This window comes from Triturus cristatus, chromosome 2_2, assembly GCF_964204655.1.
Source record: "Triturus cristatus chromosome 2_2, aTriCri1.1, whole genome shotgun sequence".
Classification (NCBI taxonomy): Eukaryota; Metazoa; Chordata; class Amphibia; order Caudata; family Salamandridae; genus Triturus; species Triturus cristatus.
The window spans coordinates 670,170,693-670,196,673 of record NC_140582.1 but is presented as its reverse complement, the minus strand read 5'-3'; the positions used below and the strand labels follow the sequence as shown (position 1 = coordinate 670,196,673).

At 47.6% G+C, this 25,981-nt stretch overlaps 1 protein-coding gene across 4 annotated transcripts in view; it reads left to right on the top strand.

The window, feature by feature from the left end:
- The window catches only part of ASB5 (ankyrin repeat and SOCS box containing 5), a 576,687-nt gene that overhangs the window by 442,673 nt on the left and 108,033 nt on the right, over positions 1 to 25,981 (top strand). For all 4 annotated transcript variants that reach the window (XM_085641860.1, XM_085641862.1, XM_085641863.1 and 1 more), the window contains exon 3: positions 2,425 to 2,532. In XM_085641860.1, the coding sequence (XP_085497986.1) occupies positions 2,425 to 2,532 (108 nt within the window). The remainder of the gene's footprint in view (positions 1 to 2,424; positions 2,533 to 25,981) is intronic.

The following is a 25,981-nucleotide window of genomic DNA, read 5'->3' as shown; positions in this document are numbered from 1 at the left end:
CTCAATAACACAGGAGGCGGTTCTACAACTCCCTTGGGCCTGCACTGTCTTCAGACCGAGTCTGCGGCCAGTATCCCTAGTCGGCACCACTGGAACCGAGCCCCTGTGCATCGCGTCGGCTGGCTGTTGCTAAGGCTGGGTGACTCTTGTCTCCAGAGATCTTCGGTTCCCTTTCAAGGGACTTCTTTTATTCCAGTGGGCTCCCCTGCTTGTTCATGGCCGGCTTTGACTTACCTGTGCATGGTGAATCACTTGGACCTTGCTGGTCCAGACACTGCACCTTTTTAGCTTGCCATGTTATTTACAGTTGCCAAGGATTGTTGGTGCTCCTGACAAACACCGACCCCTCAACTCTCGACATCAGACGTGGGACAGCTCATGAACGGCTCCTGGTCTTCCACAGCGTCGCCTGTTCCTCACAGCTGCAGCTCCAAGGTCATCGTCAACTCTCCTGCATCACCCGACATCAATGAGCATTCATCTTCCGTGCCTCCTGGTCACTCCTAAGTGGCATAGACTCTGTTCCATCTGCTTGCAGGTACTTCACAGCTTGAATCCACCTTTGGGTTCCACCGGACACTTTCACCTTCTTCGCCAGTGGCATCTTAGTGAAGCCCTCCATTCAGTTCGATGGCGGTTTCCGACGCCACTTTGCACCTATGCATGCCGCTTCCCTGTTGTAGGTACCCTGGTTCCTAGGGTATCCACGGGTGGAGTTGCTTTCCAGCCTTCTGTCTTCCATAGGGTTCCTTCAGGGTCCACTGGGGAGGGTCCTTCTTTAAAATTGCAACTGCGACTTACCCATTGACTTGAATTGAGCATGCGGTCGTGTTCCCACTCTGCACATGGCCTCCTTGGGGTTCCTGGGTACTTACCTCGGGTTGTTCTTTGGTCCTCAGCACTTAAACATCCTCTGGGTACAGTCTTGACTTGAATCGTGGTTCGCATGCCACTATTTTAGTATATGGTTTGGTCTCCCTCTGGTGACCATAGTGTATTGGTGCTACTTGCCTGTTCTATTTGCAAAGTATTATGTGCATTGTGTTATATCTCCGGGTAGGATATATTGTTATGTGTGAGTGAGTGTCTTATAATAAATACCTATTTTTATAAATACACTGTGGTACTTTTTCACTTAACCTATACCTATAAGATTAAGATCTGGTAAAATAACCTGGTTGACACTCCTTCTGGACTAAGCCCGAAGGCTGCTTTCCACAGCTACCACTTAGAGAGCTTTCTAAGGTTGTTTAAGACCACTAGAATCATCATAAGGGTTGTCTGGATTAGTGCAGGGTGCTACACTTACATAAGTAGCACCATATACTAAGCCAGCCTCCTACACTTAGTTATCGGGTGTAGATTGCAAATTACATTAGTGTTGTTTGGGCTGATTGAAAGTTTTAAATTAATGTAGGGAAATAAAATATTCCTACTATATTTTGTGCATGGAACATGCTGCAAAAGTGCAGTAATGGCCGAAGTTATAGATCTCATACATTTTCAAAACATGTTTATTAGTTGACCATTTATTATGTTCTATGTTTTATTTTTTTCAACTCTGAACTACGGGAATTTAAAAAACAAGTTTATTTGTCTGTTGGATGCACATTCTACTGTATCTTTTAAAACATGTTTTATTGTGATGCAAATGTTTAGTTGCATTATGTAATTTATTATTACAACTATGTGTCCAAGTGTTTGCTTTTACGCCTATGACCTACTGTACACCTCTTTCTTGCTTTCTCACACACAATTTATACTTTTCTGCGTACAATTCATTCAGCACTTCATGCACAAACTACCTATTCCTCTCTATCTTCATTTCTATCTATTATCTGTAGCTCTCAACCTCATCTATTCACCATGCCACATAATTTCACTACATAATTATATTACACAATGACACCGTACGCAATTCCTCAACTAGCAGTTCCAATACAACCTACATAATCCCACTGCACACAACATACAAGCAAAACAAAAACACATGGGTAAAAGACATTATTAACAACACCAATAGCTCTAACTCTCACAGATGCGAGACCTATTGCATTGCAAATGCTTGTTTATTATTGTTTTCTCTTCTTGCAAAATCCTCTTCTAATGAATGATATGTTTATGTCACCCTACCAAATTCCCATGCACATGCCAATCCCTTGCCAATATTTATTACGTTGTTTCAGTTGAGTTTAACCATATGTAAACAGATACAGTTTTCAACATGTTAAAATGTGATCTTGTTTGGGGAAGTACATAAATACCGTTTGCTGACACAAAACTATCTCTGCTTTTTAATTTGAGGGTATGTCTTTTCAGACCACAGTTTTAAATGACATAAATACACACTTGCCATGTGTAGATGAGCTGTTTTAGTGTAAAACCTAAAAACAAATTAAGTATCGAAATTCTTGTCTCATTTAGGGCCACAATGTCAATACGCTGACCATTGATCATGTTTCACCACTCCATGAGGCCTGTTTGGCAGATCATGTAGGATGTGCAAGAACCCTTCTTGAAGCTGGAGCAAATGTGAGTATTGGTCCTGGGTTCTGTCTAGCGTAATTTGTTTCTAGTTGTCAATTATTTCTGAATAAAAACAAGAGTTATAGTTTGCAGCGTTACGAAATGAACACATTACCTTTACTATTAGATGAGACTGTATGAGGTATGCCTTCTACCTGGGGTAACTGCAACATTGTAATGTCGTGGGGGACTGGGCCCACGCTATAAATGAATACGCTGTACACAGGGGAACCTCAGAGGGTAGCTAGGAACTAACACCCGCCCAGAGCCCTGGGCTTTTTATTAAGTCGTTCACGTGGTCTCGACCTCCGTCGAGCCCACTTACATAACCTTTATTCTAGGGGTGTTTGCTGACAAACTTTCCCCCTATCATAGCGAGAGGCATGGGCTGCCTCATCGTCTCTCGCGATACTACATTCCTCCCCCACCAGGAAACAACAACGAAATAACCATATAACACCATAAACATTCACTTCCAGTCCTGACCGTTAGTGACCGGTCAAGTTACAGTAAAATGAAACAGTCTTACTTGGGAGTTGGCAGCAACTGTTCACCCTGGCTGCGATCCGACATCTGATCGCCGACTAGCCACTAGTCACATAGTCTCTGTACTTCTGGGAGAGATTGGGGCAGGGCCGGAGGTGATACCGGCCTTCACTGCTCCGCAGTTGCGAGTCTGGATGCTGGTCAGCTGGGATGTGGACGGAACCTCCACTCTGCTCTCCTTCCGATTCCCGGACTGATGGCAGTGAAGACTGCAGGTCAGGTGAGTGACCGGTGGGGCCTGGTTGTCCCGGTTCAGCCCTTCTGCTCCTCGGACTTGCAGGTCTCCCTTGGGGCGTTTCGCTTGGATCAGGGGTACTCGCTGGGTCACACTCTTCTGTTGGAGGGACCTTTTTGAAGGACACATTGCAGGGCACAGTCTCGGAACCTCTCAGAGCAGTCACCATGGTACCCTTGACGGCAGTGACCGTCCATGGATTTCGTTCGAACGGTGTCCGGAACTTCCCTCCGGGGTGTCGGTCCTGCACAAGTACCTGATTGCCCACGGCGATGGGGCTCTCTATCGCGCGTCTCCTCTGAGATGCCGCCTCGTTAGTCTTTGTTCGCCTGAGGTCTGATAGATTCGGTGGATTTGCAGCTCTCTCCCATGTAGAGTGATGGGGAATGGTGTCTGTGACTGTTCGGCCAAAACACAGGCGGCTCGGGGATATGCCTGTGGTGCAGTGAGGGGTGAGTCGGTATTCGCGGAGAAATTGATATACAGCTCGCTCCAGGTTAAGTCCCTCTGACAACGCGATCTGTATGGTTTTGTTTAATGTTCGCATCAGGCGTTCTACTTCGCCATTGGCCTGGGGCCACCGAGGCGTGATCTTGCGGTGTTTTATCTGATGGGATGCTAGGTACTCAGCGATTTCCATGCTGGTGAACGGCGGTCTGTTGTCAGTTCGGAGTTCTCCAAACAGTCCGTGAGGGGCTATCACCTTTTCGAGTTTAGGGATGACTTCTGCTGCGGACGTGGAGGAGACAAACTCTACCTCAGGGTATCTAGAGAAGTCGTCCACAATTACTAGAATGTGTCGCCCGCCTGGAAGGCTGCCGAAATCCGCGCTGACTCTAACCCATGGGCCGCTGTGACTTGCTTCGGTGACCACCGGTGCTGGTCTGCTTGGGAGACTTGAGGCGAGGCATGCAGGGCAGTGCTGTATGAGTGACTCAATTTGATGGTCTAGGCCTGGAAACCACACTTTGCTCCGAAGTCGGTTCTTGGACTTGACGATCCCTTGATGCGCTCCAAGGGCAAGGAGTGCCGCTTGTTTGGTGAGGCTCGCCGGCAGGACTAATCGCGGGCCACGCAGGAGACATCCTTCCGCCGATACTGACAACTCGTGACGGACCTGGTATAGCGACTTCAACGTGTCTTGGGCTGTTGCAGTGTGCATGGGTGACGGGTTTTGGAGCAGCTGCCAGTCTCCGGAGCCGACCGTTTGTATCGCCATTTGGAGGCAGCCATCGTCATGGATAGCCGTTATGACTTCCTGCAGTGACATTGGGAGGGGTCGAGATCGTTCGACTACCATGCGTACATAGTCTTCAGTGGCGGCTGCTTTTTCGGCTTCAGGAGGGGTGACTGGTCGGGCATGCCGCGATAGGAAGTCTGCAGGGTTCCGCGTGCCGGGACGGTATTCTACCTTCAGCTGGAATTCCTGTAGTTGCAGTATCTACTTCTCTGTTCGTGGAGGGGGCCGGGATGATGAGCCAAGGAACAGCGGAATTAGCGGCTTGTGGTCAGTTATGACCGTGAACGGGTGTCCATATAGATAGATGTGGAAATGGCGGCACCCCCACAGTATAGCTATGGCCTCTCTTTCAATTTGTGAGTAGCGCTGTTCAGTAGGCGTTAGAGTTCTGCTTGCATCGGCCACTGGCGCCCAGTCTCCGCAACTCTGACGTTGCGCCAAAACGGCCCCCAGACCAGTGGGGCTGGCGTCTACGACCAGTTGGGAGTCATGACGCGGGTCGAAGTATGCGAGGGTTGTGTCAGCTGATAACGCAGCTTTGGTTTGCTGGAACACTTGCTCTTGTGTTGGGCACCAGGTCCAGTGGGCAGTGGTTTTTGTTAGCTCTCGCAGCGGGCCCGTCAGATCTGATAGGTTCTTGATGAACCGGCCACAGTACGTGACCATTCCCAGAAACATGCGGACTCCAGTCACCGATGTGGGGGCTGGCGCTTCTTGAACATCCTTGACTTTGGCGGGATCCGGCCTGATGCCTCTGTCCGAAAATCGATACCCAAAGAAACTTACGTCTCTGCGTAGGAACTCGCATTTCTCCTTGTGGAGTGTGAAGCCGCGGTCTCTCAGGCGTGTGAACACTGCGTTGAGGCGGACAATGTGCTCTTCTAGGGAGGGGGCATGGACCAGAATGTCATCGCTCACATTGAGCACCCCTTCTAACCCTTGCAGGACAGTTTTGATTATGTTTTGGAACACTTCGGCTGCGCTGGAGATTTCGAAGTTAAGGCGCTTGTAACGCCACAGGCCGGCATGGGTGGAGAAGGTCGTGATTGGACGCGATTCCGGGTGGAGTGGGATCTGATGATACCCCGACCGCAGGTCCATCTTCGAGAACCACTTTGACCCCGCGAGCTCGCCTATGATGTCATCCACCGTGTGCATCAAATGGCGTTCCCGCTTGATGGCGAGGTTCGGGATTCACATGTCAATGCATATGCGGACAGCGTCCGGCTGCTTCGGTTTCTTCGCAACCACGATGGGGGACACCCATGGGGTGGGGCCGCTCACTCGTTCGATGATGCCAGCCGCTTCCAACATGCGGAGTTCTGATTCCACTTTTGGTCGGAGGTGGAAGGCAATCGTCCTGTGTCTGAGAGCCACCGGGGCTACTGATTTGTCGATATGTAGACGAACTGCTGAGCCTTTGAGGCACCCGATCCCGTCGAAGAGGGGTGCGAACTCTGATACTAACCTGTCCAGATCATGTGCTTGCACCACAAAAGCAAACTGGATTAGTCGCAGTTCTTGGGCTGTGCGACAGCCGAGGAGGAATCCTGACCCCTCCCTGGACACGTAGATTTTGGCTGACTGGCGGAACTCGTGCGAAATTTCCGCTTGAAACACCCCGCACATTCTGAGTGGGGTTTGGGTCCCGAAAGCGTACACCTAGACGTTTGTGTTGCGGAGTGCCGGCGGGTTGGGCAGCAGCCGGTAGGCACCTACGGCCATGAGGTTGATTGTGACGCCGGTGTCGATGAGCGTCGTCACTGGATGCCCTTGCACGTTAACAGTGCACATGGGTGCGGCTTGTGGCGATGCCGAGAGGGCATGTAGCATGTGCACTATGTGTACCGTGGCAGCTTCATCATTGTCCATATCTCCGCTCGAGGAATCGCCCGGGGCGGGCTCCAGCGCGCGCACTGGTCTAGTTAGGCCTTGTGACTGCCTCAAGGGTCTTGAACGACAGACTTTGGAGAAGTGATTGACTTTTCCACAGGCACTGCATGTTTTTCCTTGAGCCGGGCACGCGCCGTCATGTGGGAGCGGGCCTCCGCTCCATCCGCAGAGGCGGATTTTAGGACTCTGTCCGGGTCCCTGGGCTGATGGTTTTCTGGGCCTCTGCCTTTGGCCTTGCGGATTGGATTGAATCGCACACACCGGTTCGCTGGCGGAGCTTTAAGTTCCATATGGGCCGCTCTGGCCTTGGACAGTTCTTTGGAGCGTCCCAGGGTCAGTATGTCCTTCATCGGCATGTTATGCTCCTCCAGGACGCGTTCACGTAGTTTCCTTAGATGAATTGTGCTCGCACCTCATCGTCTTCATCAGGCAGGGTGCACGTGCTTGCTAACTCCTTGAGTCGAGCGTAGAATACGTCAACCGATTCTTCTGGGAGCTGTTTCGCCTGGCGGAGAAGCAACCGCTTGTAGTCTGGGTTTGCATACGGCTCGAAGTGCGCAGTGATGGTATCCCGCAGTGTGGTGTAGGTCTTCAGGGGTCCAGCCTCGTGGACGGTCTTCGCAATTTTATGGATGTCCGCACCACCCAGGTGAAGGAGCATGGACCGCTGTCGTCGCTCTTTGATTTCTGCAGCTTCAAAGAATGTCTCCAGCCATTCTATCCATTCCTTCCAACGCGCAGCTTGGGAAGGCGGTGGGCCTGTGTAGCGATACTCCGCTGCGACAAGCATGCCCCGGTACGCCACCACCCCTATAAAACCTTTTGTGCCCATGGACTAAGACAAGAGCGGTGCACAAGCCTGATGCACTACAACTCCCATAACACCACGGGGCCCTGCCGAGACAAGCGCGGGAACAGGAAGCAGCCCGCCTCTATATAAACCCCGCCTCTGCAGACGGTGAGTGCTTGACAATCCTACCCGAACCCGGAACCTAGCGGAAGCTTCGTTGTCGCTGCCCCTGCCACAGTTTCTTTGACCTCCAGTTCCGCAGACGCTTTCTTTCCCGCTCAAGACCGGATTACTTGCCGCTTTGAGACCGACGCCTCTGCTGTGCGCGGACGCTTTCCTTCCCGCTGGAGCGGCGGGAGCCGTTGCTGCAGAATTCCGAGGGCGGACGCTTTCCTTCCCGCCTCGGAATTCAGAACCTACACGTTCTCTACCCACGAATCGGACCCTAACCTGAGACGAAGGTAAGGAGCGCTGAGTACGTGAATCCTAACGTACTTCCGAACGCTCACGGGATTATCACTCCACAGTGATTCTTAGCGCTAGGTCGCACTAGTTTCTCCTTTCAATAGCGCCCCCCCCTTTTGTAAGTGATAAGGATTCCTTGCCCTCGAGGTAGTGGTTAGTTACACGGCGCTGACAATAACAATCAACACGCAGGCTGTGGTGTTAACAGCCCAGTGTATAAACTGCCGACAACGCATGTACCTCTTTGGTTCCCTGACACTTGCTTTTTCCCGGCATTTGGCGCATGCAACCCAGGAAGGGAGTGGACTCCAAGTCACCCTTGACAACCATATTCCGGTTCCTTGTGAGAAGTCATTTGAATATCCCTATCTGCACATTCTTGCCTTGGTGCAGGCGCGGATCGTCCATTGGGGCGTTGGGGCATAGCCCCCCCCCGCGCACCCGCCCGCGCCCGCAGCTCCCTCGGTGTCTCTGAACTTAGTTTACTTAAGTTCAGAGATGCCGAGGGTGGGGAGAACTAACTGACAATGCATGTCAGTCAGCATGACGTCGGACCGTGGGCGGTCCGGCGTCATGTTGACTGACATGCATTGTCACAAGCCAGGGAAAGGCAGCACAAGTGCGCATGAGTGGGCATGGAGATTAATTTTTAGTCCGTGCCCAGTCATGCGTACTTGTGTTTTTACTGTCTTGCGCATGCCCATTAGGAGCCGCTCGGTCTCCTAATGGGCAGGCGGCGGGCGTAGCGTAAACTGTGCCCTCAGCCAATCCTGGCGCTGCTGGCAGCGCCAGGATTGGCTGAGATGGGTTGGCAAGCCCCTCCTACCGTACCGTTAGTGAAGGCGCCCAGGGGATCAGAGGTCTGAGAGGTGGCGTGGACCCGTGGACCGGCTGTGAGGTAAGTTTTTTTTCTTTAAATATTTCATTCCCCCTCGTGCGCGACCCCCCCACCCCCCGCGACTGAACATAAGCCTTCTTGTCAGTGTGCCTGCTTCCCGGTAAGAAATGTATATGTGCGCGCCAACTCCCCAATCTGCAAATGTAAAGGGTGCCAAGTTCGGATGTGTGTTGTCTTTGATTTTTATTTATTACACCTGTCTGCATCTTCTCTGCCTCTGTTCATGGGTGCCTGTATGTGTTTAGTTTCGGTTTGTGGGTGCTTGTTTTCGTCCGTGGAATTCGGCACAAACCGGGCATGTGTATATTTAAATACAAAAATGAAAACTGAGCAGTTTAGGGCCTTCTGTCTTTCTGCAGGACTATGTAGAAGTCTGTCAACTGTCTCCCGTATGGGAAATTGAACAACTGTAGGAGGATTACAAATGCATGCAGTGCGCAAATAGATTTTGTGTTTTTCTGCACAAATAGATAAAAAAAATATGCCTGGCGTCTATTATGTAATAAGCAATAGGGCTGGACCGAGATTTGTAAAGTGTTCAGTCGAAGCGGACAGTTTTGGGGTACACTTTGCCTAGACAGGTGGCTTGCTCTTAGACCGCCCGATGCAGGAAGTTGAGTGACAATTGAATAACTTTTCCTCGCTCTTACCAAACCATGCGGTGGATGGACGAGCAAATAGGGAGAGGCAGACTCCAGCGGCGAGAAGCAGCAGAAGCATCATGTTGACGCTGGCCGGAGCACTGTAAACTCTCTCTGCCTTCTCCCTCTTGGATGTCACATTCCTTCTTCCCTTTGGAAGGTGGGGTGCTGACAGTTGCACTATTTGTGGTAGGGGTCACGGGTGAGGTGAGACAGGTAAATGGGCGTCCGTCTTCAAACCGTGGCTGGGCTGGAAGCGTTTTTTTGGCTGATTGATGGAATCACTTGAAGGTACACGTTTATTCTTTTTCAGATGCATCGTAAGGGACCTACCAGCTATAATGTAAAGTGTGAGCTTTTAAAGATGGTTGCCAAAAAAAAAGGGTTTCCTGAAGACACATATTTATTCTTTTTGACGGGTATTGTAAGGGAGCTACCAGCTAAGGTGTGTGAAGTATGTGCTTTTAAAAGACCGTGGCATTATAAACAAAACTGCTCTTACTGAGTGCAGTCCGCAGTAAATCTATATTTTGGAAACACTTATCTTAAAACTTTTTGTGTATTCTGTAGCAGCCTATTTTATACTGTGTGCAATGCAAGTTCGAAGCCTGTTATGAAGCTCTGTGGTTATACTGAATAAGCAGTTACCCACGTTATCATATGAAATCTCTTTATTGATGTCATAACTATACACAATTGCGTTAGTAACCTTCTTGCTTTCTCACATTTGCTTGAAAATGAAACATTTACCCCCTCTTTTTTTCAAAAGTTTCTCAGTTGTTTGCCACATTGCACTCAGTCGCAACTTTTACGCCTACCACGTTTAAATGTCACCAGCCGCCACTGCCTTGGTGTAGTTGTATGCCTTGTATGGTATTGATGCTTATCCTTTGTCCTTCTGCAGTCTAATCAAAGCCGTAAGGTGCCAAGACCATCTCCCCACGACACGCAACAGTTCCCGATTGGCTACTCTCTTCCCTGTTCCCCGGGGTGCTGCATTCCATACGAGTGTCCACTATTCCGTGGGAGGTAGTATCTTGGCAAATAGGGAGGCCTCTCTACTGGCTGTCGTCCCTGCTGGCTGTTACGAAGGGTTAGTGGCCTGCCCGTTTATCTTGAGCTGCTGACAGCCTGTGACGGTGAAAGGCTCCAGGGGTGGGACGGTGGTCAAGGCGACACCGCTGTGAGCGACTCCTAGGGTGCAGAAAGGCTAAACTGTAGCGCCAGTGGGGCACCAGAGCGTCGACGGCTGGAGGAAGCGTATGCGAACACCAGGCGGCGGTACCAACACAGGTGGCTGATCTGCAGGAGGTGGCGGCTGGGGCCTCGATGGGGCATGCACCCCACAGGCGGCTGGGTCTGTCCCGTGGCCGGGGCACGCAGGCGTGATGCATGCAGCAGTTCCTATGCCAGAGAGGGGGATGGGGGCCCCGAGATGAGGCGGCGTGGCACTGTGGGTACTGTTGGGCAGGAGTATTTTAAGGGGTGAGCTCCCTTGAAGTGCTTGGCAATACTCTTCTTGTGCTTCAAAGTGGAGGCTGGTGTCTGGAGGTGCAGGGAGGGAGGCTCTGCCCAAGCGCTTGCAGCGCGCAATACACAGGCCGGTCACCGACGGGTGAAACCGGGCGAAAGTTCAATTGGGGTGCGGTGACAACCAACGGCCAGAGGGGGCAGCAGAGAGCACGCAAGCACTCACCGCGTCCAAAGTGCTTCGCGGGTCACCGGCATGTGCGCTGTAGCCTACCAGCATACACGTCGCTGCAGGTGACTTCCGATGGTGCAGCGGGGCCGCAGCGAGGCTCCAGCAGCGGACAGGGCTTCAGGCAGAGCTCTCGCGGAGTGCACACCACCAGCGGGAGGAGCTGCATGGCAACAGGTGCGTGTGCAGCGGCAGCAGACAGGCGGCACGGCGGGTCAGAGGTACACCACCTCGTCGCCAGTGTAATGTCGTGGGGGACTGGGCCCACGCTATAAATGAATACGCTGTACACAGGGGAACCTCAGTGGGTAGCTAGGAACTAACTCCCGCCCAGAGCCCTGGGCTTTTTATTAAGTCGTTCACGTGGTCTCGACCTCCGCTGAGCCCACTTACATAACCTTTATTCTAGGGGTGTTTGCTGACAAACTTTCCCCCTATCATAGCGAAAGGCGTGGGCTGCCCCATCGTCTCTCGCGATACTACAAACATCTCCAGATGCTATGATGCATAACACATGACTGAATAATTCTATATGTTAATATCATTGGTAATACAGAGTAAATTGAGACAGATGGAATCATAAGCTCGGGAGCAATCTTCACACAACTGTAAAGGTTTCACTTATTTTGCAGTCAGCCAACATCATAGCAGTCCCAATATATTGGAAAGTGATCCAGTGAATCATCGTGCAAAGCACATGTGGTATCAAAACCAATACTTAACTAATATATGTATCACATTATCAAGGTAGTATTTGAAGCTATGTACTGATGAGCTCAAAACGGTCTCAAAGAATGGATGGGATGGGAGTGAAAATCCCTGTAATAAATGTCTGTAATTGCTAGAAATAATTTTTTTGTCTCAATCCTCAAATTCATTGTTAGGTCGAGCTTCGACCGACCTGTTATATCTCATCTGTAGGGTTTGGCAAACCCAACGATTGCCATTTGTTACTATCTGTGGCATTCAGAATGCTGGCTTGTTATTGGTGCGTTTCTGTTAAAGTCCCTCCTTTGTGTGTTTAGCTCTCTTTCTGGCGATTTCACTCAGAAAGCATTTTGGTCAGCCATCACACAGTAGAGCGTGTGATGGCCTCTCTTACCTCCTCCCATCTGGCTATTGCAGATCAGGCGTTGTTGTTTTTTTTTGTAGTTTTAATCACGCAAACCAGACCCGAAGGTCACCAGTTACATTACACAAGGACACATTCATTATTTGGTAGAATTAATTTTTTTACAACATGAGACAGACAGCCTGATTCCAACATGGATGCGCTGTGCGCAGATGAGCATTTGCAAAAGTAGCAACGAAGCTCCACAAATTTTTGTTCTAAGTCCCTCTTTTGTTTCTCAGACGTCATCACCGATGTGCCCCATTGGTTGCACTACTGTGAGAGGAGTAGGGGGAGATGGCGCTGTTAGGTCTGCGACCGATTTGGTGTAGGGTTTGGACTGCTGTACCTTGGCCTGGAGGGCTACCTCCGCAGAGGGTCGGGCTGTGCAGCAGGGTCAGAGCTGCAGGTTAGTAATTAAGAAAGGGTCTTGTTGTACTCTCTGCATCGTCATTCACTATCTATCCGTCATTTGAACTTTCCCACGTATACCCCATCCTGCCCGCTTTAATAATACTATTTTATATTTTGAGGATAGTGTATGTACAAACCGACGGCTATTAGTTTCCGCCAGAGACCCCCTGTCTCTGCAGAGCAGATGCCGTCTCTAATCGGCATTCCTTACTTTTCCTGAAGTGTTTTAAAAAACGTTTTACGCAAACCAACCCATAATGAGCATTGTCACTTATAGCAGACTGTGAAACACCACTGGTGTTCTACTAACCCGCTGATACCTTGAGTCAGATACAACAAATCACCCAACACTGGCACACATCTGCAGCGGGGGCTCCGCTGTAGCACAACGTTAGATGGTAATGATCGTGTGCAGACAGTAAATATCAATCCAGTTTGGCATAGATTATTAATTTAACAGACCGGTTGTATTTCGGGCCTGCTTCACAAAGGTAAATTTACACCATTGAGTACTTTTATCTTTTGTTTGGTAGTCACAAGGTACGAGTTAACAGTAATAGTAATAAATAATAACAGTAAGTTTACGATTGCGGAGACCTACCCTACCATCAGTTTTGAGAAACTTGACAATCTCCGCCCAATTTCACTCCTGCCCTACCTAGCAAAGGTGGCCGAAAAAACGGTCAATAAACAACTAATGGACTTCGTGGAAAAGGCTGCCTTATTGCACGACACCCAATTCGGATTCCGCCCCCGCCACTCTACAGAGTCCGCACTGCTTACTGCAGTTGAGACCCTACGTCAGGGGGTAGATGAGGGACACACCATGGCCCTCATCCTATTGGACCTGAGTGCAGCGTTCGACACTGTGGCGCACGACAACTTGCTACAGTGTCTGAACAACGGAGGTATATCCGAAGCTGCACTCCAATGGTTACAATCCTTCTTGACAGGGAGAAGCTTCCAGGTTCGCCAGGGCGACCACTACTCGAGAAACATAGGTTTGGGTCAGGGCGTCCCCCAGGGTTCGTCCCTGAGCCCAACCTTGTTTAATCTCTATGTCTCTCCAGTGGCTTCAATTGCCGTGAGTCACGGATTGAGCATCGTGTCATACGCCGATGACACGCAGCTGGCTATCTCCCTATCGCGTGCACCCGGTCTTGCGATGGACAGTTTCAGGAACTGCATGCAAGAACTTGCAGCCTGGATGTCCACCAACTGCCTTAAGTTAAACGGCAACAAGACCGAGGTGCTCGTTGTGGGGGGGAACCCATCTGTTTGGTCATCGGCGTGGTGGCCTCCATGTCTGGATGAAGCTCCCATACCCCGCCAGGGAGTAAAAAATCTAGGCGTATGGCTCGACGATGACCTATCTTTTGGACCCCAAATAGACCGAGTTGCAGGCGTCTGTTTTGGTGTCCTAAAAACCATAAGGAAGGTCCTTGACCTCCTTCCTATGTCAGCACGGAAAACACTGGTACATGCCCTTGTGACATCACGCCTAGACTACGGCAACCTACTTTACCTGGGTACCACCTGCAAAGCCATGAATCGCCTTCAGGTAATACAGAACGCGGCAGCCCGTCTCATCCTAAAAATCCCTAAACGATCAGACACCAAAGCCGCTCTCAAAACCCTCCACTGGTTGCCAGTAAAAAGCAGAGTGGAATTCAAAGCCCTCTGTACATGCCACCGCATCCTGGCTAAGAAATCTCCTATTCCACTCCAGAACTTAGTGACAAGGTATACACCTGCGCGCGAGCTGCGCTCCTCATATGAGGGCCTACTTAAGGTTCCTAGGGTCAAAAGAGCCCGTATGGGCGGACGCTCCTTCCGCTATCTGGCAGCGAAAAGCTGGAATTCCCTCCCTCTCCATCTCCGTCTGGATTCATCTGAATCCAGCTTCCGCAAGAACCTAAAACACACCTGTTCTCCAGATAACGGATCACTGGTCTCCACCTCGCTCAGAGTTCTTCAGTTGCAGCGCGGGGACACGCTTTGGCGTAACCAAGCGCTTTTATAAGCTACCCTTAATAATAATACCCTATCTTTTTATGTGACGAATTCTCAGCCCTGACTGCGGAATAATTTACTATTAACACGTACTATGTGAATCCCAAACAAAACGTAAACTTATACAAAAGAGTACGTTTAGCTTTGTGAATCGGGCCCTGGGTGTTTTACCAATCAGTTCTTGATATAGATAGATTAACATGGAATTAATGTGACATAATTTATCACAAATGTTTACTTGTATGCACTATTTGTATAGTGCAAACCTAGCCAAAAATCAGCTGAGTGCTCGGCAGTGTTGAAAGCTAAAATACAGCGGTACAAAAGAGGGTGGTGATGGACGGAGCATCAGAACCAATCAGACACTCACACCCAGTCAACAGATCTGGGTTTGATCCATCACCGTTCTTTAGCCCACTCTGCCACCCCAGTTCAGACATGGCCATATGCAAATCAGTCTGACCCTGTGCCTCATGAGAACAGTCCAGCCCGAACTGCCAAGCCATGCCTTCCCTGGACCGGAAACAAGCTTCCTAGGACCGGTTTCTGGCATTTCAGCCGTCTTCAGCCAGGCTTGCTTGAATCCAGTGGCAAAGTGAGCAAGGGACTCACGTCTGAGCATACCCTGCCAACTTATGGCGAACAAAGCGGTACAAAAGAGGGTGGTGATGGACGGAGCATCAGAACCAATCAAACACTCACACCCAGTCAACAGATCTGGGTTTGATCCATCACCGTTCTTTAGCCCACTCTGCCACCCCAGTTCAGACATGGCCATATGCAAATCAGTCTGACCCTGTGCCTCATGGAAAGCTAAAATACAGTCAACAAAATATGGAACCGATAGCTGAGTTTTTACCACAATTTACTGCATTGTTATTTGTGTTCTTTATAGATGATTTGTCAGCTTGTGCCTAGATTGGAGGAGGGTTGAGACTGGCCTGGTGGCTAGAGGGATGTAGTTCCAGATCATGAGTGTATCCATGGAGAAGGGCTGTTGCTTGTATTTTTTATTTCCTACATTCTTATGCCTCCATTCTTATGATGCTCTTGGCACACCCGCATCATGGACCACTGGAAACAGTGAGCTTGTCAGTCATGTGGGTGGAGGAGCTAGTTGTGATGGATTTTCAAATGATGCAGCTGGATTTGAAAGTGGGGGCCAGAAAGGAGAGCCAGTTGAATTCCATCTGGATGGGGATGATGTGGTCATATTTCTTCAAGCCATAGGCTATACACACTGAGGCATGTAGGATGCCCTGGAGAGGGACCAGCATGGAATTTGTAAGGCCATGGAGCAAATTGTTGTCACCATCAAGGTTTGAGAGTACAAGAGCTTTCACAGTAGTCCTAACATCGCATTCTGGGAGGAATGGTTTAACATTCTGTAGTAGAGAGAACTGATACTACATTTTCTTTGTTGTCTTGGTGATGTGTTCCTTGTGGTTTAGGTTTGGGTCCACGGTTCATCCTAATGTCGTGTAGTTCCTATAAACCTATATAGGATCGGCACTTTTAGACAACATATACTGTAGAATTGGAGTCAGACTGATTCTGGACACCCCTACCGGAGGTGTTAGCCTGTATACCAGCTAGCTCACAGTGCCACTAGAAACTCCTCTTACCAAGGAGAGAATAGTTCTTGGCAACCATCGAACATGACAACCCTGATCTATCAGAATCGCAGAAACAGTGTACTACTTTTCGCTCAGTCACTCGTGCTCACTTTATCTCAGAGAGACATACAGAATAAACAGTGGGGACGTTTCTCAATAAGCATTTATTGAACCAGCGCCATTCTAGTGTAAAATAGGTGTGTTGAAACAACCATTAGACAGTAACAGATATAAATGATGATAAGCACTAACAGAGTAAAAGGATGGTAGATTTCTACCATTGTGCTAAAACAATTAATACAGGCAAGTATATAAAATACATGACAGTAAAATGCGTACTCCTAAGATGTGTCCCTAAGTAGAAGTACCTGAATGTAGCTAGCATCTATGTGGGTGTAAAGCCAAGAATCTCGCTAGGATAAAGTCGACCCCATTACCTGAATTGAGAGACTGTGGGACCCCGTCTTTGTCTCGAGATGGACACCCCGCAAGCGATGTCAGACCACTGCGAGCTGGAGTATCTGCATGCAGGAGCCTCAGCTTCTCACGTCAGTGTGTCAGCATGGAAGTCCTTTTCTCCTCTGACCATCTCAGCAAGAGATGATGTATATATACCCAAAGGGGTTACCCCCTGGGGATATACCTTGCTGTGTCATGTTGGACTGGGATGACGGAAGGAATGACCCTTATACATAGTTATTATGCAGGAGATGGCAGGCCTGCTGTCCTGCTGTGATTCCAAGAATCCTCATGCAGAATGAATGAGGCTTTAAGCTTTTCGGAGAACACCCCATGTCATCTCTGGACATTACCGTAACTAGGTAAAAGGCCAGTACTAAGAACCGTTATGTAGTGTAATGGTAGGGAGAATATAGGTGAAGGGTTAGGTGACTACGTGAGTCTATATTAGGGTATCTATATGGAAAATAACACCCACTCCTCATCCGAGTGGATGACATACTAAAAATTCTATGTATGGTAAAACGTGGTACGCAACTATTAATAAGTCCATTAAAAAATAGTACCTAAAAATGTAACATTTCTAAAAAACGCTTAAAAAAAAAGGAAAAATTGTGCAATGCGATAGAAGTCTGTACTAAATAAGTTCGTATATATAGTCGGAACAATGAGAGACTGAAAGCCATGCAGTTTTTAGAAAAGGTTTTTGTTTAAAATTCTAAATCTGGTTGTTTTGAAAGAAGGTTGTATTTTCCCAGCACACGATGAGCCAAATGTTTATGTGTCCTGGCTGGATGTATGACGTTACAACGCACACTTTTACAACGCATGCACTTACAACGCATTTTTTACAACGCATAATCCATTACAACGCACTACACTTACAACGCATGACACTACAACGCATTTTTAAAAACTACCTTTACAACGCATACCATTACAACGCATAATATTAAATTGCATTTAAGGTAAGTATTAGATAGTATAGGGGTAAAAACTACTTTTCTAACTCCAGGGGGTGCAACAGTAGGGTAAGTGTTGGATAGTATAGGGGTAAAAATTACTATTCTAACTCCAGGGGGTGCAACAGTAGGGTAAGTGTTGGATAGTATAGGGGTAAAAATTGCTATTCTAACTCCAGGGGGTGCAACAGTAGGGTAAGTGTTGGATAGTATAGGGGTAAAAATTACTATTCTAACTCCAGGGGGTGCAACAGTAGGGTAAGTGTTGGATAGTATAGGGGTAAAAATTACTATTCTAACTCCAGGGGGTGCAACAGTAGGGTAAGTGTTGGATAGTATAGGGGTAAAAATTACTATTCTAACTCCAGGGGGTGCAACAGTAGGGTAAGTGTTGGATAGTATAGGGGTAAAAATTACTATTCTAACTCCAGGGGGTGCAACAGTAGGGTAAGTGTTGGATAGTATAGGGGGAAAAATTACTATTCTAACTCCAGGGGGTGCAACAGTAGGGTAAGTGTTGGATAGTGTAGGGGTAAAAATTACTATTCTAACTCCAGGGGGTGCAACAGTAGAGTAAGTGTTGGATAGTGTAGTGTAATATTATGCGTTGTAATGGTAGGCGTTGTAATGGAATGCGTTGTAAAGGTAGTTTTTAAAAATGCGTTGTAGTGTCAGGCGTTGTAAGTGTAGTGCGTTGTAATGGATTTTGCGTTGTAAAAAATGCGTTGTAAGTGTAGTGCGTTGTAACAGTTGCGTTGTAAAGGTTGTTCCCCGTCCTGGCTGGGAGACGCAACATTACTGTTGCCTGCAATCGCAGATGACAGTCCCTGCAACACCTCGCAGATCAGGTCAATCGAGCACAGATGTTCCTCCGTATTCAGTTTCACCACAGCCGTTGCTGGGGAGGTAGTAGTGTCATCCGAGGCCTGAGTATTTGTTGAGGAGCCAGTATGCTTCCCAACAGGAGCTGACACATCCCGTGGTGGCTCTAAGAATGCAGACATCAACATTGTAATATGCTGAGAACACTGCAGAACATGGGCCGTTATCGGGTCCAGTAAAGCATCAACGTCCAGTGGCGCAATTGTTGGAAGTGTTAGACAGAGATCCAACACGCATTCTTGTCCGTAGAACAGGAATTGGAGGACAGGCAGAATACAGTCGATCTAGACTGGTCTAAATGACAAGAACCAAGACTCGCTTAGTTCTCGAAGACGAGGTGTTGCAGGGACCGTCGTCTGCGATTCCAGGCAACAGTAATGTTGCCTGCACGTTGGGTGCCATGTCGTGTAGTTCCTATAAACCTATATAGGATCTGGTAGGGAGAATATAGGTGAAGGGTTAGGTGACTACCTGAGCCTATATTAGGGTACTTATATGAAAAATAACACTAGTGAGTGGTATTGGATGGAACATTGGGGTTTGAAGCCGTCAGAGTACATGCAATTGAGCTGTCAAGAATCTGGAGACGTCTTGATGTTCCAGGTGTGACATAAGGCCATTAGTGCTCTCCTGCTTCTCTGCATTGCGCAAGCTCAGCAGATAAAATGATTTATGCTCAAGATTCTTTTGGACAAAATCTCTCTTTCGGGGCAAACAGGTCAGCTTAGGCTGACTTTCTGTTTGTTTTCCTTGCTCTACTAAATATTTCTCTGTGGTTCCTGATTGATAGTGTACTTGACCTCAACACGTTTCCTGGTTAGAATAAGCTTTTTTTGACCGTCATTTCATGCCGGCAGTTTGATTACAACACAACCAGTTGCTACTATTGATTTTGCTGGCACTATCAGGGCCTAGGGCACCACTGATGGAATTAGTGTATAAAACTTGTGTTGCATTGAGGCTAAGGAGGGAGTTCGTATATAGCTAGAAAGTCAGTGCCTTACAAGGGTTACCAATGGTTGTTCCTGCGCCAACATATCTAGAGAAATGGCGATAGTGGTTTGGTACTGCATTTAATGCTCATAGAACCTGCAGGGGTGCTGGTAATAGGTGTCATAGAAGTTGTTGCTGTGATTGGGTGATTAGAGTAGACCAGCCAGACACATGTCCCGGTATACTGGTGAGGGAATTACTTTGGTCATTGCTCATGCTGTCATCATCCTTGAGTTTTTCTTTTGCACCTGAAATCAAATTATTTAGCTGGAAGGATAGCTCAATGAGTTGAATGTTCTGCTGGAAAAAAGTTGTGATAGCAGGTCCGAAGGTCTGATCCCCGCAAGGCCGGCTCTGCTTTCCATTCTTTCGAAGGTGAGCAAATTACCTTAAATTGGGTAATAGTAACATCTATTACTGACCGTGCTTAGAAACGGCAGCAGTGCGGTTTGAAAGAAGTCCTTAACTAGCGTATGTATCTTTTGATTCCATTAAAATTAAAGTAAGAGTGCAGGTGTTTTGCCTAGTAGGCATACACAGGTCGTTTCCCATTGTGCTTAGTAGTAATTTTGGATGTCTGTTGTAGGCTTGTCCTGTTTAACAGAGGCCCACATTGACTTTTCTTTACAAGGAATGTTATAGGAAATCGTTGTCTTCCATTACATTATACGGTAATGACCAGCCATTACATTCACATTGCAGTTTTGCTATTGTCATGGTGAATAGTTAGCAAGAGCATGCCTGTGCATTACAAATGTGCCTGACTAGGCCGAGTGCATGGTGTTGTAATATGTGTCGTCACACCAGGTTGGGTTTCGTTTGCACATGAGCACATGATTTTTGGTTTCTGAAAATATTTACATTGTGGCGCAGTATTGTTTTTTAAGTTGCAGTCTTTTAAGATCTTATACAAATCAACTGTATTCCTACTTCGATGGTAAAGGATATAAGTCATTTCAGATAGATGCATACACTGAGGGATTTCTTGCTCTTCTTTTGTGTTCAAGCCATCAACACATTTGAAGCTCCTTATGTCAGTTAGTCCACAACTGCAGTATTCCCAGGATGTGCTCACATTTTGTTAAGAGGCCACACCCACTTCCACGGCTTCGCCCATTTCCTCCAGTGGCAAGCAGAGATTGAGAGTGCAAGATTGGAGTGTAACATGATTAGAATGAAAAGTGGAAATGGGAGAAAGGCAGGGGAAGAAGAGCAGACAGCGTGGAGCGTGTGAAAGTAGAGTGGAAGGGAAAGGTGAACAATGAGAAGCATTTAATGAGGGGAGGCGGCGATTAAGAGGAAACGCGGACATAGGGCAGAAAGTTAAAGAAGAATGGAGAGAAGGGAAGGAGTGAGAAGTGAAAGGGAGGAAGAAGAGCAGATACTGAGGGACAGCAAGAAAAGAGTACACCTCTGCTTTATTAAATATACAGTTATTAATTATGTAAAGTTGAGGGGTGACAGGGCTGTAGAATTTTTGGCCTGTCTCATCAATGCATAGCTGTGCTGTCCAAGACACAGCATAGGGATTCTTTAACTGTGTTAAGGTTTTATGCCATCAAAAGATGTTTTGTGGCATCACAATAAGTATTCCTAATAAAAGATAATAAAGTGTCAGTTATACCAATGGGATTAAGCTTTGATGGAGAATCAGGCTGTCATGCTTCAAACAAATAGTTCTATTACATGATCAGGCTACAAGTCACAAAATCCCTCTTCCACCTATTTTCAAATGAAGTCAGACATTCAACTCCATTCAGAGAGGCTTCCAAAAGCACTTTTGAACTAATTCAACTGAGTCTGCCGTCTGTGCTATATTAGGATTGTAATTTATGAAGAGCAAGTAACAAAAGGATCTCTATGACAAAAACAGTAACCCACTGAGCTATCCGCATAAATACAGTTCTGTCATCTGCATGGTACGTGTTCTTTGCAGAAGGCACATTAACTCTCTGTGCTGCAGTTAAAACTACTACTAGACAAAACACTGATCTCTCTCCAGCAGGGACATAACATTTAATCACCAGTGTGCAGCATTATCTTCACATTTTTATTGTAGCCTGAATCTTGCTGGAACACACAAGGAACTCTGTAGCAGGCGCTTTCAATCCAAGTTATTTCCTAACACAGTGCCCCTGGCCTCAACTCAGCACCCCCAAAATCAATGCCAGGTGCTCACCACCCTAAAAGCTGCCCGTCTGATGCCTAGCTGCTGGTCACCCAAAACAACATGATCAAGTTTTAGAATCCATATGCACATTGCCAGAATTATGTAAGAATTAACTTTTTATTGTCTGACTTTCTTACACTGCTGCTGATAACTGGAAACTGCTTCAAAGCTCAGGACAATATATACGTACATGAAACTCGTGCATCAGAGTTTCTAAACAAGTTGAGTACATAAACATGGCAGGTGCACATGGGGCCTGAGGTAGACAAACATGATTAAAAAAATGCGGACCTGAAGAGCGTTAGATTCCCCCGCCAGCCTAGTCCCCCTGCCTTCTCATGAGCAAGCAAAGCACTCACTGGTGTAAAAAAACTTGAGGGGCCCCCCTGCAAAGACATGGAGGTGCCCCTTTTGCCCTTGGGCTCGGTCAGGAGATCTCAGGCCAGAGGCCTGCCGCCTGTGCACAATGCTGGGCAGTGTGCGGTGCGTGATTGTGTGCTGCAGGATGGACAGAGGCTCACAGCGCCTACTCCTCCATGTGTGCACTGTGCTCGTGTAACACAAGGGTGGAGCTCTGTGCCTCGGGATTACTCCCCCACGCGGGTGGACAGTAGCCCCTGTCAAGCGAGAGCATTGTCAGAATGTAATAAAAACACCCTCTGGGGACCCGGCGGGCTTGTAACCTCGCAGCCTCTGTAGTTTGTCACTCGGCCGCGTCTTGGAGCTGTCTGGGCTTATTTTTCAACGCTAACCACAATTATTGTGCACGCACGAGATGATGTGTGAGCTGGCACGAGCTATTCCCAAACCACCCAGAATCGCATAAACCATTTCCAGGAATTAGATTCAACACGGAGGGAGCTCCTGGCCCCCGAAGGCCGAGACCTCCCTTCAAACAGCAATGCCTTTTTTAAGTTATCATAAGTTAAACTGATATTTCTGCTGGGGCTGGGCAGTTTTCTTAGCGCGCTGCTAATCTGTCCTCCCGTGTGTTTGTTCCGCCGGCTGGTGCCTACTCACCTAACCTTGCAGCTTCGTTGGCACTGGCAAGCAAAGACTGCTGTCTGGCGCCACATAAATGAAGTTCCCAGCTCATCGTTCGTGCAGTTTAAACCGCGCATGACACAGCACATCCACCCTGCCCCACCCTGAAGGCCACGCATCAGCGCGCGCCAAAGCAAGCACACTAGCATGCACCAAATATGAACATGCATCTGCACAAGCCTCGCTCCGAGGGGCGTTTTAATGGCCCGTGCACAGTGCAGGCCGTTGCACCAACTATGTGCGTGGGAGAAAAATTCAATAGACCTGGCCCTGAGAAAGAAGTGCCGGTGCTTCCGGCACAAATTAAGCACTGCTGTTAAGTGTAAGCACAGGCACATCCTTCTGCCTGTGGGCTCCTATGGCTGAAGCAGTGCCGTTTTGTCCATCAGTAATCACCTCTGAGGTCACTTGTTTGCTTTTATATATGCGCTAACAAAAGTAGCAGTCCTGACACATGAATTGTCACTTTTGTATCATGTCCTATTCTGAAAGTTGGGCTACGGGTAGAAACACGCATTTGCAATGCAATAGGTCTCACATTACTAAATCTTTGAGCTATTGGCGTTGCAAATAATAATGCAATGCCAATCGCTCAAAGTTTTAGTAATGCGAGACCTGTTGCATTGCAAATGCTTGTTGACCATTATAAACAGCTCAAAGTTATGTTTAGTTATCTTGTAGGTGAGTCCTTATGCTTCAATAGTTAGATAAACAATTTCTCAATGACCTACTATAAGCACCTTAAACATACATCACACAGCTGTAAACCTTCTTAGTAGGATAAATCCTCACTCATTTTCAGTGGTTCATTTATGAAAGAAAGGGTGCGAGTGCCCAAAGCTCTGCTCAGAAGCCAGCGGCCGGTGCAATTAAACGTGGGGCGCCAAATACCAAGGTCAGTAGTCTTTAACCCACTACCAGACATTCCCTGACCCATTTTCATGCTTTTGCAGGCTCCTGCTTTCTGTTTTTAACGGTTTTCTTGTCTTTTCTTCCTCTTTTTTACCGACCTGTGTCCTTTTCCCTCGAAATATCTCATACAGTAAAAGAAATGTCAATCCCCCTGGCTAAATTAAGCACTGCTCATTTTAGTTTGTTTTTATCCTCCTTCTCTGTATTTTTTCATGTGTGTTATTGTCTTTTATTGTTTCTGAACACAATATTTTAAATATGGATTTACTAATGCACTATATAATGTAGTTGTTATCTCTGTCTACCCACCAGATTTCTTATAATGCAAACTACTACTACATGTTTTGTTATGGCATCACATTGTCAGGACGAATGACGTTTTTAAGCATTAACTGCCGTTCCCTCCCTAAAAATAAGGCTCATACATTCGATCTTCTTGTATCGGAGCAGCCGGATGCGGTGTTGGTAACCGAAACATGGCTTTATCCCGGGTCCGGTCCAGATGTGGCCAGTGCCCTTCCAGAGGGCTATGTAATGGCGAGATGTGATAGGAGCTCTGGCAGGGGTGGAGGGATCGCCGTAATTTTTAAATCAAATACGGTATGCACCCTGGAAGCCCTTTCCTTTCCTATGTGTGAATCTGCCTTTTTTAAATTAGCAGTCACGTCTCAGCTGACTTTTTCCGGTATATTAATATATCGGCCGCCGGACAAATCCACAAGTTGGCTGTCATCTTTGGCAGAGCTGGTCGCTCCCTTCGCACTAAAGTCAGCTAATTTTACTATTGTGGGAGACCTTAACCTACATTTGGAAAATACACAGGACAGGTTAATTAGCTCGGTCCTGACGGACCTGGAGGCATTGAACATCTTTTTGCACAATCATGACCCTACCCACCAGGCAGGTCACCTCTTGGATCCAATTTTTTTCTACTCTTAATTTCGAATGTAAGCCACCCTTTCTGCTGGATTGGCCCGACCATTATGCCATCTACTTTAGTTTGCAAATTTTGAGAACCTTGCCAGTCAATAGAGGGGACAATACCAGTCACTATAGAGCATGGTCAAAATAAGATCTCACTGCATTTAACACCACATTATGTGGTACGCGTCCAGACCCTGAACTTCCTCTTCTGCCTCTTAATCTAGCAGTTACATCTTGGTTGTCCACTGCCATTGATTTGCATTTGCCCTTGCGTCGTAAACGCAGTTTAGGTCATCATCCACCGGCACCATGGTACACTGACGACCTAAAACTTGTGAAGTCTGAGTGCAAGTACTTGGAGCGCAGGTGGAGAAAAACGTATAGCCCTCAACGAAAACGTACCTATAAAGCAGCACTTGGTCAGTGTCATCTAGCATGTAGGAAAGCAAAATGTACATTTGTAACTAATGAAATTAATAAATCCTCTAACCGGCCCGCGCACTTTTTTCAATGATAAAAAATTTGGCGGGCTCTAAGACCCTCCCACCGCCACCATCTCTTGATGAACCTCGCTGTAATGAGATCGCTGATTTCTTTACTGCTAAAGTAGAAATGATTCATCATTCCCTTTTAGGCTCGCAGCCTCTCATCCCTTCTATGCAACATGCAATTTTAGCGTCTGTCCCTGTCCCTTCTGGACCCATTTTATCCAAATGGCCCTTGTTGGACCAAAAATCCTTACTTGATTGCTTATCCAAAGTAAAGTCCGGTTCCCCCTTTGATCCGGTTCCGGTAAATATCTTGCGTCAAGCTCTCTCAGGACTCTTTGTCTATTATCCAGAACTTGCTAAATGCCTCACTCCAAGAATCAACGGTTCCCGAGGACTGGAAACGGGCAATGGTGGTCCCTCTTCTTAAAAAACCCACAGCTGACCCCAAAATTCTAGCGAACTATCGTCCTATTTCCCGGCTTCCTATGTTCTCTAAAATCCTTGAGAGGCATGTTAACCTCCATCTTTCGTCACATATTGAATCCTCTGGATTTCTTCATCACTCTCAATCGGGTTTCCGTTCTCACTTTTCAACCGAGACCACGTTATTAGGAGTAATTGAGAACCTACGCTTGTTACTCGACCGAGGAGAAACGGCGGCGCTTATCCTTTTGGATTTAAGCGCCGCGTTTGATACCGTGTCGCACTCCATTCTATTGAAGGCACTTAGGTCAGCAGGGGTAGTTGGTTCAGCCTGGTCTTGGTTGGCTTCTTTTTTGCAACACCGTTCCTTTCAAATCTTTTCCTCCACTGCTTCCTCATCCATTTGCCCATCTGCATATGGAGTTCCCCAGGGGTCCTCACTCAGCTCTCTGTTATTTAACATCTACGTACGTCCTTTGGCTGATATTGTGGAGGCCTCTGGTTTAGTTCTTTACTCATATGCAGATGATACCCAGATCATTTTTTCACTCTCAGCTGAAGCGGAAAGCTCTCCCTCCTCGCTTCAGCGTGGTCTGGGTAAGGTGGCTGAGTGGATGCAGACTAATCTGCTAAA